The sequence below is a fragment of the Octopus sinensis genome, linkage group LG4 (genome assembly GCF_006345805.1).
Source record: "Octopus sinensis linkage group LG4, ASM634580v1, whole genome shotgun sequence".
Lineage (NCBI taxonomy): Eukaryota > Metazoa > Mollusca > Cephalopoda > Octopoda > Octopodidae > Octopus > Octopus sinensis.
The window spans coordinates 125,424,304-125,437,625 of NC_043000.1; the positions used below are offsets into that span (position 1 = coordinate 125,424,304).

General features: G+C 33.7%; 1 protein-coding gene and 1 long non-coding RNA gene across 20 annotated transcripts in view; one reads left to right on the forward strand and one right to left on the reverse strand.

The window, feature by feature from the left end:
• Nucleotides 1–13,322, reverse strand: part of LOC118763113 — a 285,588-nt gene that overhangs the window by 126,108 nt on the left and 146,158 nt on the right. The gene's annotated exons all lie outside the window — the stretch shown is intronic.
• LOC115211116 (kinesin-like protein KIF13B) overlaps nt 1–13,322 on the forward strand; it is a 772,943-nt gene that overhangs the window by 76,144 nt on the left and 683,477 nt on the right. For 13 of the 19 annotated variants that reach the window (XM_036502438.1, XM_036502452.1, XM_036502447.1 and 10 more), the window contains exon 3: nt 6,637–6,687. The exons of 3 other annotated variants lie outside the window; for them this stretch is intronic. In XM_036502438.1, coding sequence (XP_036358331.1) covers nt 6,637–6,687 — 51 coding nt within the window. The remainder of the gene's footprint in view (nt 1–6,636; nt 6,688–13,322) is intronic. 3 more of the 19 variants (XM_036502439.1, XM_036502440.1, XM_036502448.1) reach the window with 1 other exon arrangement.

The window sequence follows — 13,322 nt, forward strand, 5'->3', positions numbered from 1 at the left end:
ACTCGACCCCGGGACTTATTCTTTGTAAGCCCAGTACTTATTCTATCGGTCTCTTTTGCTGAACCGCTAAGTAACGGGGACATAAACACACCAGCATCGGTTGTCAAGCAATGCTAGGGGGACAAACACAGACACACAAACATACACGCACACATATATACATATATACGACAGGCTTCTTTCAGTTTCCATCTACCAAATTCATTCACAAGGCGTTGGTCGGCCCGAGGCTATAGTAGAAGACACTTGCCCAAAGTGCCACGCAGTGGGACTGAACCTGGAACCATGTGGTTGGTAAGCAAGCTACTTATCACACAGCCACTCCTGCGCCTATATATATATATTTATTTATTATTACAAATTTGGGATTTTACCAATAGGACCACAACTTAAATTTCAGGACAACCTTATTTACTGGAGTACACATAGAAAATTGTCCAAAATACTAATCAAATAATATAAGCATTTTAAAGCCTACTGTAACATACAATAAGAATAAAGTGCATTAGAATTAATTATAAATTATTTAAACATATTTAAAAAATATATATATACCTCTTACCTGTTATTAGTCTGTGGGGAAAGAAGATATTAATCAATGCTACACGTGTGTGTGTGTGTGTGTGTGTGTGTGTGTGTGTGTGTGTGTGTGTGTGTGTGTGTGTGTGTGTGTGTGTGTGTGTGTGGTGTGTGTGTGTGTATACACATACACACACACATACACATACACACAAACCATGAGCTCCTACAGTGTTTTTATCTACTGACTTCAGTCAGTAGATGTTGATTGACTCGGGGGCCATAAAGAAAGTCATTTGCCCAAGGTAGGGCTGAACTTAAAACTGGGTGGTTGCAAAGCAAGATTCTTAACTGTAGCTGCACCTAATAGGAAAATTTTACAAATGAAAAGCAACAACCCTCTCAAATAACCACTTATCTATACTGAATGAAGAAAGTTTTGTTTAATTAATCTTTGAGGTTCCCATAATTAGTTATTTCTGAAAATGCAGGCTGTTTTGTAATATTTTCAATTAATATTTTTAATCCATTCATTTTCATGAAACTTAGTTAGGAATATATATTAGTTACATCTCAAATTTTCTCTAAGTTTATATTGACTTTTTTTGATATTTGGTATTTAAGTCATATGACCTCAGCTTATTGATTCTAAGCAGTGGATTGTTGGAAATCAGGAGCGTGATGGAATTGGATGCCTTATAGGATTTGGTTATGTTCTTCTGTTTTTAGTTCAATATTCACGGAGATCAATAAGATTAGTATGAATAAAGGTTGGCCTTGTCTTGTCAGAAAGAAGTAAATATTGTCTTATCAGATATTTATGTGGAGAAAAATGACCTAGAGCCATCAGATATTTGATTATGACAATTCCATATATTCTAATCCACTTAGACATCAAATTCATATCAGTTTTGTGTGTGTGTGTGTGTGTGTAGAGAGAGAGAGAGAGCAATTGAGATGTTATCTACTATAGACAACACACCACACAGATACATAGAATGTCATTTCTAAATGCATCCTTATTTTTAATACATAATGATTATCCTCCCAGAATTAATATTTTTAGAAAATTTATCAAGTCAAATGTAGCAAATTAAATCCTAGACTATTTATAGAAAGCTGTTTTGATAGAGAGAAAGCTAGAAAATGAAAATTAACCATCTTGGAAAAATGATCCACTTTACAATTGTTGATCTATTTAATTTTATACCCATTGGCTTTTTAAATGTTGAAATCATTCATTGATTTCTAGAAAAAAAAAAAAATTAGAGGAAACCTATAAAAGCTATGCTAAAAATTAAAATGACAAGTGCTATTTTTCATCTCCGTCTATTTTTACATCTCCATTAATTTTTATTTTTCTCTTCTATCTTTTCTTCTCTGCAACCTATCCCTTCCTTTATGTTTCTGCCATCATTCATTGCAGCTTTTCTCTTTTCTGAATGCTCATGCTGCTTCATAAATATTCATGAAATGCCTAGATTTTACAATTAATTCAATGTTTCCAGTGTTAAAAACACCTTAGATTTTTCTGAATGAAAAACTGCATGAAAGCAACTGTTGCAATAGCCCAATCAAAGCTAATGGAACATTAAATGACAGCTTTTATAGAATACAGGCCTGCATCATTTCTTCATGGATTAAATTGAATATTTAGTTACAATAATAAAATTAAACACAGAAAGAATATTTTGATGAAAGTAAATTTTTACCATATGTTAATTAAGAATTCACTATTTATAGTAAATTTATAAATACACCATCATTCTGCAATAAAACAGGCCCTCGTTTGCATTTTAAGTGTGTCCCAAACAAAGGAAGCCCGATTTCATTTCTTAAATGTATTTGTCTTGTGGAATATAGTTGATAACGGCAGTGTGTGTGTGGAATTAACATGGGAACAAGCATTACTAGCAGCAGTTAAGGCATCTCACAAGTTTGTATTGGCCTATCAGAGCTGTTCAATACTTTGGCATCTTGTTAAGTCATTTGTTTGCTGGAGCAGGCAATATCCTGGATGTATTTATTATCTAAATTACTAGTGCAGTTTTTCTTACGTTGTGGTTGTCTTAATTGTGGCTTTACACTAACAGAAGACGAAGATGAAATCACAAGTATTTATTTCCTTTCATACACTTCCTCTTGACATGGTTACAGTGACCTTCATAATGTATTCAGTGTTTTATAAAACTGAGTTCAATCATTCTGGCTGAAGGAGTAAACGAGGTTTCTAATTATTGGTGGGGAAAGTAGAAAGAGAGAGGTGGGGGTGGATTGGGGTCTGATTTTCCCTTTGGCTACTTCAGTTTCCCTATCAAAACCTCAAGGCTGTCATTGAGAATAAACCTACTGTTTGAAAATTTTTATAACAAGTTGTTCCATTTATTTCTAACATATGAGTAATCTTCATCTCTTATTTGATAATTTTATCGAAGAAAATACTGCAGCTATGAATAATTAATTTGTTTATAATTAACTAATTGTTCTGGCTAAAAGTCTATCAAAATCTATGGAGCGTATTCTAGTTAAATGTTTATGCTATAGCAGTTAGTCTTCATTTTTATTTGGTCTAAACTTAAAACTGCAATTCACACTACTGCAGTAATCACTGAACCATTTGTTATTTAATCTACTTCTAGATTAAAGGTATTGAGATAATGAAGTACTGTTTGGCTAAAAATAAAACAAAATAGTATTTTGTATATTTTGTTTACTAATCAACCAATGTATTGTTTATATTTTTTGTGAGCATATAATGTTTGTGTATGGTATAAGGATTTTATTTTTAGCTTTACTTTCTGGAGTATGATATTGCTAACCTGTGTACTACAAAAATGTCCCTGAGTAATATGAACTGCATAATCAATTAGCAGAACACTGGACAAAATGCTTTGCAGTATTTAGTTTTGATCTTTTACATTAGGAGCTCAAATCACTCTGAGGTCATCCTTGTTTGTCATCCTGCTGAGATTGATAAAGTAAGTTATCAGTTAAGTACCTGAAGGCAATTTTCAATTACATTGACATCAAGTAAGACATTGTGATTGTCCTTTAACCCTTTAGCATTCAGATTACTCTTGCAAATGTAATGTTTATTTATTCATTGTTTTTAACTAATCATCCATTACCTCCTAGTTTTGAAATTTCAGTGATGTGGTTATTTATTTTTTAAAATGACATTGTAGGGTTGGTGTGAGAGGCTGGATCTAGCTGATTTGAACACAAGACAAGTAGAATACTTAAACTAGATTTGGCCAGTTTAAATGCTGAAGGTTTAATGGCAAATATGAGTGTGAACCTCCAAAAGTCACAATTGTGTGAGGAACAGTGACCCTTCAACTATTGTTAGTTTTGGAATGCTGGGACAATTCTGCACAAATCTCTTAATGGGCTATATGTTGTATCCATCATTAAGTTAGATCCAAGGTGACAGAAAAATTATTGTTCATTTCTCAATCTTTGTAAAAGTTAGAAGAAAACAGGGTTTGCTGTTATTGTATTCAGTGAAATAGGGAAGAATACAAGCATAATGACATGTTATTTGTGAAAAACAGTGAAGGACTATATGGAAATGAAATAAGCGTTCAGTAGTGTAGTTATTGGTTGAATTGCTAGAGCATTCAATCCTGTTTGACTTTGTGTATAACCCCTGCAAAATAAAGTCATAGTGTATAAGTATGTAATGTGAGCTTAAGTGAAGTTGAATCAAGCATGTCTGATATGAGGAACCTTAGTTTTGCCTGAAGCATTCAGTTGATTGTCCCAGTCTTGTATGATCTATTTGTTCAAGGCTGACCAAGCTACTCAATAACATCTTGGTTCATAATCTATCAATGGGTATTATTCCGTAATAAATTGCTCCTAATTTATAGGATATTTGTCTCCCGATTATGAAAATAATGAAAAGGCTGCAGGCAAATATTGTTTGTGTGAGCTACTAAGATCATTTAACTAAATAACTACACCAAGCTAGCTTTATAGCAAAGCTTCTGCTTTATTGTATGTTAGCAGTATTGCCCGGCGTTGCTCGGGTTTGTTTCGACCCTTTAGAATTGGAATTTTTGAAAAGTAAAAAAATTTGCATAATGTAGCTTGTTATTGCCTTTAAGTGAACAATTTTCTGGTTGAAATACACCAAAAAATGGCGACACAGCAGTAAAAAAAATTGTAAAAAATAGGGATTTTCATAGAAAAAAAAGCACCTTTTTGATGTAAATAATTTTTGGTGATAACATGGTCCGATTTGAATTTTTTTTTCTACGGAAGGAAGAGCAAGCCTTCTATCATACTCTCAATTTTGGTCAACTTGTGCTGCAGGGTCTCGGAGGAGATAGTGTTTGTTGAAGGCTACCAAACCTGCCATATACAGACAACTTCAGCTTTACATATATATGGAGATTATGAATTTCTCAATTTTTAAAATTGTTTTTCAATTTCTGCACTTCATATAATCCTACAATGGATAGCAGTAATGTTTTAAACTAAGTAGAAATGGTATTCAAACATGTATCTGAATTTACATATAATTTATGAGAACAACATCAACACTTTCCATATGTAGCTGCTTGACCTACTCGAAATAGCAACCAAATCTTCAAATCACATCCTACCATCAATTATAAGGGAAGTGTTCATTGGGTATAGTGATACATAGACAAAAAGTAAGGTAATATTTCCCTTTGGCCAGACATGTATTTCATAAAAGATTGGAAATGAACATAGCTTGTGTGATCATTCATGGTGCTTGTATAGTCATCACATGATTTCAAGACAAGGGTGTGCCCCTCCCCCACTCCTCTCTGGCTTTTTTCTGTCTCCAACTACTAAATTGACCTGCAAGGCTTTGATCAGCCTCATAGAAGTATCAAAATTTAGGCATGTTCTCATTTTGTTTTGTCCCCACCCCCTGTTCTGCCAGAGAAAATGGAAGAACAACAAAAAGAATCATGGGCACTACTCTCCAAGACTGCTGGGTGTTGGTAGGAAACAAAGGATTGGTATGTTGCTGAATTTGGGAGCAGTGCATCAAGGTATCCAGTTATCCTCAGATTGGGGACCTGGTACAACTGAAAGAACCGAAGAGCCAGGCCTCGGTGCTTAAACTGAGCAACAGTACCATGTCCATTCAAAGATTTAAGAAATAATTCCATTTAACAGAAATAGCCTTTTCTTTTTGACTAATTTTCAATAATGCTTCTTTTGATGACTTGCTACAAACTGTTTGCAAATAACTTTATTGATTGTGATTTTAGATTGTAATTTGTATTTTTGTATGCATTTCATTTTCATTGTAATCCTTCATGAATGTCTTTTAACCCATTTAAGCCTCATGACTTATTTTGCCCATTTTGTCATATCTCATAAACAAGGCTTTAGGGTCATATGGATCATATTCCTCATTTTTATTCTCTCTCATAAATTTTCTATAACAGTGATAAATTGAAGGTGCTCTATATTCCTGCGAAGGGTTATTGTTGTCTGAGATAAGCTATACCCACAAACATTTCGTGGCATATCTTCCATTTGTGATTAGCTCCAGGTTTATCCTGACAAAGCAGACTTAACATTTGATGTTGGCTGGTGCAAGGAAGGGATGTGCTCAGATAGGCGCATCATGTCACTTTGTTTTAGTCACCTGGGTGCTTTGCCAATGCTGCCAGTTTGAAGAAAGTAGGAAGGTTGACTCTGATGCAACTGTGCATGCCTGATGATGAAGCAGCAGATAGACAATCAGCTGGTTTGTGGCAGTGGCACATTGGCTTGGCTTGAGGCTTGAAGCCAAAACACCCAAGAAACTAAAAGCCATTGCCATCAATCACATTATATATATCTTCTTTACTGCCTAGTCTTTCCTCAGTTGTTGCTGCTAAGGAGGCCATGCATCTGTTAACAAGAATATGCTCATTTTGCCAGTATGAGATAACAGAAATTGTGTGTGCATTTATGCACATGCACACACATTCATGGGTACAACTACACATTTCATTTATATATACATACATATATAAATATATATATATCGACGATATTGATAAGGCTACAGAAACTCTTGGAAAAGCTGAGAGATAAATTATATGGTAACGTAACTTTTATTCTTTTTTTATTTAATAACTTCAGAAACGAAGATAAAGAACAAACGCCTGATAAAAGGTATGACATTGATTTCAGGTTTGTCGCAACCTAGACATATATTTTTTTTTCATTCTTATCTACATTTAATCATCTCCAGCTTTCACTTTTCCTTGTAATTTACCTCAAGTTAACATACTCATTCCTTTTTAATGATATTTCTTACTGATCTTAACCTTTTCTTTACTAGTCTTCCATCTTCTGTTGTCAGCTTTGATTAAGCACATCTGTGATCAAAAGCATTCTAGCCATGGCCATCCTGCATTTCATTTTCTTTTTTCTATGTACAGAGAATTTTGGACCTTATTATCCACCATGTTATCTTCTGTTTTCTTCAAAGGCAACAGTTTTTATACAACTATTAATGACATTTTCTTTGTGTGTGTATGTGTGTACAATGCAGTCACTCTCACCCACTCATCTGTCATTTGCATATACTTGTGTTTATACATTATACATAGGTGTATGTATATATGTGTGTGTGTGTGTGTGCATAAAATTTCCATATTTTTGTTCAATAGTTTTGAGTTGGAATATTTGTTTCATACTCATTTGACTGTGAAGAAATGTTGTAGCGAAGGAGTAATATAGAATAAAATGAACTTAATTACATTCTATATAAGAGTGGTGTATTGGCAAAATTATTAGAATGCCAGAAAAATGCCATACAACATTTGTTCCAGGTCTTTAAATTCTGAATTCAAATCCTGCGAAGGTGAATTTAGCCATTCGGCCTTCTTTATCAAAGCTTTCCAAATGAAGATTCACAAAGGAGTCTGTCCACATTGACTGTAGACATATTGGTGCCTAACAAGACAAATATGTGACAAGCAGGCCAGGCTGCAGTGGTTGCTATGGAAATTCTGTTCTAGTTTCATAGCTGCTGTGTCCTGATTATTTCTCAATCTCCTTTTGTCCTCAAGGTCCTCTTAGACAGACTGAATTTTTGTATGATATGCACAACATACTGAACAAGATTGGCAAAAAATCAAACTCCATCTTTATAAGATAACCTTACTATTTACAGCAAAAATCTAACATTAGTTGATATTTGTGACAATTTTTGTTTTTTAAACAAAAATCTAATTTGCATTTAAGCCCCTCTTAATTCAGAAATAACTTTTTATATATTGCTGACTAAAAGCTTTTGTAAGATTCAGTAAGGTAATAAATTAATGGAAGTAATTGCTCGCATTTTTAAGCAGCTTTCAGTTAGAAAAATCCTTTCAGTTGGAATTTGAAATCAACTGGTAACTTGGAAGAAAATGTAGGAGAATGCATAGAAAATATAATCATAAAGTCAGCTGTGTAAGACAAATTGTAAGAGGTGAAACCCAGCATCATTCATAAGATGTGATTTGATTAATTACTTAACACTACAAGATGTCGTGGCTTGATTAACATTTAACACTAACCTGCTTTTGACTGCCTAATACAAAACTTCTCATTTAAATTATATTTAAATTAAAACCTAATATTAAGGACTCTAAGGATTCTACCAAAATAATCTATAAAAATGGATTGAATTAAAGCCGATATTTTTTTTTTTTAATGTTAGGACTTTTTGGCATGTTCAGGCAGACACCAGTCCAATAATTAAAAGATAGCTTATTTTAACTAAGCACTTGCATATTCATTATTTTCCAGATTAAGACAGAAAATTAATTGCGAAAGGATTAATAAGAAATTTTGCTCTTGAAAACCTGTTAACCCTTTATTGACTATCTTTCTAATGAGTCTCAATTTTCATAATAAAGATTTTAGAATACCTTAGTAAAATCTCTATTTATTAGTAATGTGTTTGAGCAGCTAAAATCTTATTATTCATGTTATAATGGAAATTTCCAGTGAAATCTTAATACAAATATTTTAGTGTCCAATTTCATGCAGGTTGATACTGAAAAAGTTAAGAGAACTGAAAATAGCTTCTCTGTTAATGTGATTTACTATCTTATTCTCAGAACCATGTAAAATAGTCGCTTATCCGTAGTTTTATAGTAGCTTAGTAGAGTGGATTATCCACAACTATAGATAACTGACTCAAGTAAAAGCATTTACACAAATATTGATTTTATATATATATATATATATATATAGATAGATAGATATGCATGCATGCATATTTATTAAATATAGTTATTTGAACCAAATGGAATTACAGAAGAATGCTAGGAATAAACAACTTGAAAGCTGTAGAAAATGACTGTTACAAAGTGCACAAATCAGTAACAAGTCATATTAACATCAAAGTATTTGAAATAATGCATGTTTTTCAAGTAAATGTTCTATCTCCAAGAATAGCTGAGAAACATGAAGGATGCCAGTAGTCCTTTGGTTAGTAATTTATGAGCATGAGATAAAAATGTTTGAAAGGCTATTAATCTAAGTAGTCTTTGGTGTCTTTGTCTTAGAAGGAACGGGCTGTAAAAGTGTAGATAGCTTGGATAAAGTACTAGAATTAATTTTCAATAGAAAATGTTAGATGAAAAGCTTCCTGGAAGAATATGTAAGGTTTTCATATCTACAAACCAGGTACAAAGATTTTGTTTTATCTCTGAGAGAGTTACTAAAGTTTAGGTAATTTAGACGTGTATTTGCCAGTGCAGTTGTTGGATTTCTGTAGATTTCTTAGACATAAAGTCAGACATTTTGGGGGAAATTAGATAAGATTAAATCAACTGTTTTTTTTTTAAATTTTAATTGGAACTGTATTTATTGACTCTGGGGGGATGAAAGGCCAAGTCTCACCTTAGCAGAAGTGAAGAAATGTATTTATAAACTAAGTATTTTGTTACATGCTCTACAGAATCCTCTAATCCATTGTTCTGTGGATAGAGCAGACTACTCTTGAAAGAATATAGAATACAGAAGACTTCTCTTTTTCCATGAATTCACTGCAGGGATAGTGGTAGTTCATAGTCTCTCGAATTGGATTGCTTTATAAATACCAACATATATAGAATTACTGTTGCAGAAACACCATCTAATCGAGGAGTGACAACAGAACTGTGATAGCTTGCAAAATCTCTTTGATGTAATTAATACCTGCCTGTTCTGTCTTAAAATATATTTTTTATGAATAAAAATATAATCCTTACAATGATGGAAAATGCAGCTGAAATAATCCAGATTTAGAGGAAAATTATTAAAAAGAAAAAAAATTATGACGTAGAAAAATATTTCCATACATAAAAGGATTAAAATAGACATTTTTTTTTAGCATGGCTATATTAGTAACGAAAATGTTTTTGTGTTGGTGTAATAAATTAAATTTTATTTATGCTTGATTACTGAAGTTAATAGGAAATGGCTGTAATAACCTCAGAAATTTTGGAATTAGGTGCAGCTACTTATATCATCCTCATGCCTGAGGGAATCATTAAGATGTAGGAAGCATCTTCATATTTCATAACTAACAACTGTTATTGTTCTAATAACATTACACTGGCCTGTTTTGCAATATTATTTTGAGAATCAGTTGATTTGGCTCTCATAGATTTTGCTTTGATTTACCACAATATATATCATTACCACCATCTGTTTTCTATGCTGGTATGGGTTGGACAGTTGAACGAGCTAGGGAACCAGAGGACTGCACCAAATTCCAATGTCAGCTTTGGCATGATTACTATGGTTGGATGCTCTTCCTAATGCCAACCACCTTAGTGCTTTTTACATGGCACCAATATTAGTAGGGTCACGAAGTAAAACTAAAAGGCAGGACCCCCTCAACTGAGGGCAGAGTAGTATTGAGAGAGGTGGCTTTATGCCAGGTGATGAGAGGTTGAAATTTGATAGACAAGAACAGGTATTTTGCTGTAGGGAGATACAAAGTTACTCCAGTTGGAAAATATAGTCAGAGGAAGAAAGCCAGTGCTCATTATGCTTTTCAGGGCCTCTGACACAGGTGAATAGAAAAAAAAATGCTGTCCTCCACCTGGAGACTTGGCTTGAATGCCTGCAACTAGTTGATGTTAAATTGTGTAATGGTTTAAGTCTATGTCACCCACATCAAAACAAAACTACAAGAGACTTTCAACTGTTGAAAGAAATGGCTTTACACAAATATTTTCAATGAACTCATATATATATATATATATATATATCATCATCATCATCACACACACACTATGATGCTACATCGAAATGATAATAGGTCAGTCTAGGAATCCAGGTTGACTCTAAGATTCTTTAAGGTGATAGTCCAAGCATATTGTTCATATACAATATGAAATGTAATGGCATTAAATGATAATAATCAGATTATTGTATACAGTGCTCAGGTGAACTAAAATTGAACCTAAGTAGGTAAAAGAGAGAACAGAAAACAGCAATAAGAGAAAGCATTGATAAACAAAAGTGTATGGGAGGCACCCAGACTATAACATAAGAAAACAGAAAAGTGAGCTTATGGAGAGGAAAGGTGTATAGGTATGTCAAAAGTAGTGTTGGTAAATTTGGGAGAAACAGAATTTTTGCCACAGCTAACAACTAAAATGGTTAGTTTATTCCATGACTCTGCAAATCTGAGCTTGAAATAGTATTCTCAGTTTAAATGAAGGTTTTGAGAATTGAAGCTATGATCTTTGATTCATTGGAATTCAGAAGTGATGAACAGGATAGTATAAAACTTAATTTTGCCTGCAAGAACATGTGCCTGCAAACACAAGCTCCTCAGAATCTCTCTCTCTCTCTCTCTCTCTCTCTCTCTCTCTCTCTTCTTCTCTCTCTCTCTTTATCTCTTCTTATCTCTCTTTCTTTCTTTTCTCTTTCTCTCTCTCTTCGTTCTTTCTCTTCTCTCTTTCCTCCTTCTCTTCTCTCTCTTTCTCTCTCTCTCTTTCTCTCTCTCCTCTTCTCTCTCTCTCTTCTATTCTCTCTCTTCTTCTCTCTCTTCTCTGTCTCTCTTCTATCTCTCTCTCTTTCTCATATCTCTCTTTCTCTCTCTCTTCTCTATTCTCTCTTTCTCTCTCTCTCTTTCTCTCTCTCTCTCTTTATCTCTCTCTCTTTCTCTCTCTTCTCTCTATCTTTCTCTCTCTCTCTCTCTCTCTTTCTCTCGTTTCTCTCTCTATCTCTTTCTCTCTCTCCTCTCTCTTTCTCTCTTTCTCTCCTCTCTTCTCTCTCTCTCTCTCTCTTTCTCTCTCTCTTTCTCTCTCTCTCTTTCTCTCTCTCTTTCTCTCTCTTCTCTCTCTCTCTTCTCTCTCTCTTCTCTCTCTCTTTCTCTCTCTCTTCTCTCTCTCTTTCTCTCTCTTCTCTCTCTCTTTCTCTCTCTCTTTCTCTTCTCTCTCTTCTTCTCTCTTCTCTCTCTCTTCTCTATCTCTTTCCTCTCTCTTTCTCTCTCTCTTTCTTCTCTCTTTCTCTCTCTCTTTCTCTCTCTCTCTCTTCTCTCTCTCTTTCTCTCTCTCTTTCTCTCTCTCTTTCTCTCTCTCTTTCTCTCTCTCTCTCTCTCTCTCTCTCTCTCTCTCTCTCTCCCCGTGTATGTATATATAAAGTCTGTTATTATGCAATATGATTTCATTTTTAATTTGCTATTTCTTTCTTGTTTATCTGCTTTTCCTTCCTTAAAATTTTATTTGCTGATGGCATTTCTTAATAGTTTCATCTCTTTAACTAATTTTTTAAAAGTTATTAACATACCTCTTTATTACTGTATTTATTGCTAACTCAGACTTTAATGTTTCAACTTTTCTATTTAAACTAACTGGTTTTTGGAAGTTTATTTCATGCATTGTTACATTAAATGTCAGAAAGATTTGCATGAAAGAAAATTAGAAGTCTAACAAAGTTCATTGAGTTTTATAACATTTTAAGAATGAATAAAAAAAACTAATCATCTTTGATTTGACTTAGCATTAATGAATGAAAAGAAATTTTCAGGAAACCAGTGACATACTATATATTTTTGTGGAGAATACCTTTAAGAATAGTCTCTTTTAGAATTTCCATATGAGGAATTATTTCATTTGGAGCTTTAACATCGATACTGAAGACAATAAGCATATTTTACTTGTGGGATCTGGAGGAAGAGGCAGTGCATATGTCTTGTAATAAGAGCTCCCTGACTGGTGGTGAGGACAACATTATTAATGTTCCTCTTGAACCTTTGTAAGTCAATAACTGCATGAAAGATATAAATCTTCAAGGAATTCCAGAGGGAAGATGTTCTAGGATGGAACAACTGGGTGTAGGTCTGGTTGGTTGGACAAAGCAAAAATGAGAGGTGGGACCAATTGGTTGGGAATACTTGAGTAGGGATGGCATGAACATAGCCAGCCATGAAGAACAGAGGCCATTAGAAGAGCAGCAGAAAAAACAAACAAACACAAAAAGCCTTGTAGGCTAGAAGTTAGATTATGTCTGAGTGACTTTATGCCTATCAGTCAAGTTGACATTTTCATTTTTTTTAAAATTATCTTTTTTTTTTTATTTGGGATGCTGTTTAGGATGACTGTGTGCCACCTTCACAGATGTAAGAGCAAAAATCCATTGTGCTCCTCATCTGAACCGAGAGCTCTATAGGGTATCGATAACTGATGGAGTTGAAGCACCTTATGACCCTGAAAAAAAAAGCTCAGTATTTGGGATGTAATCCTGGAAATGTTAAGGATGTGCTATCACAAGAGAAATGATTGATAATGAGAAGATTTGACTTCTAAAGAGATTTTTAAGGAGTCTAG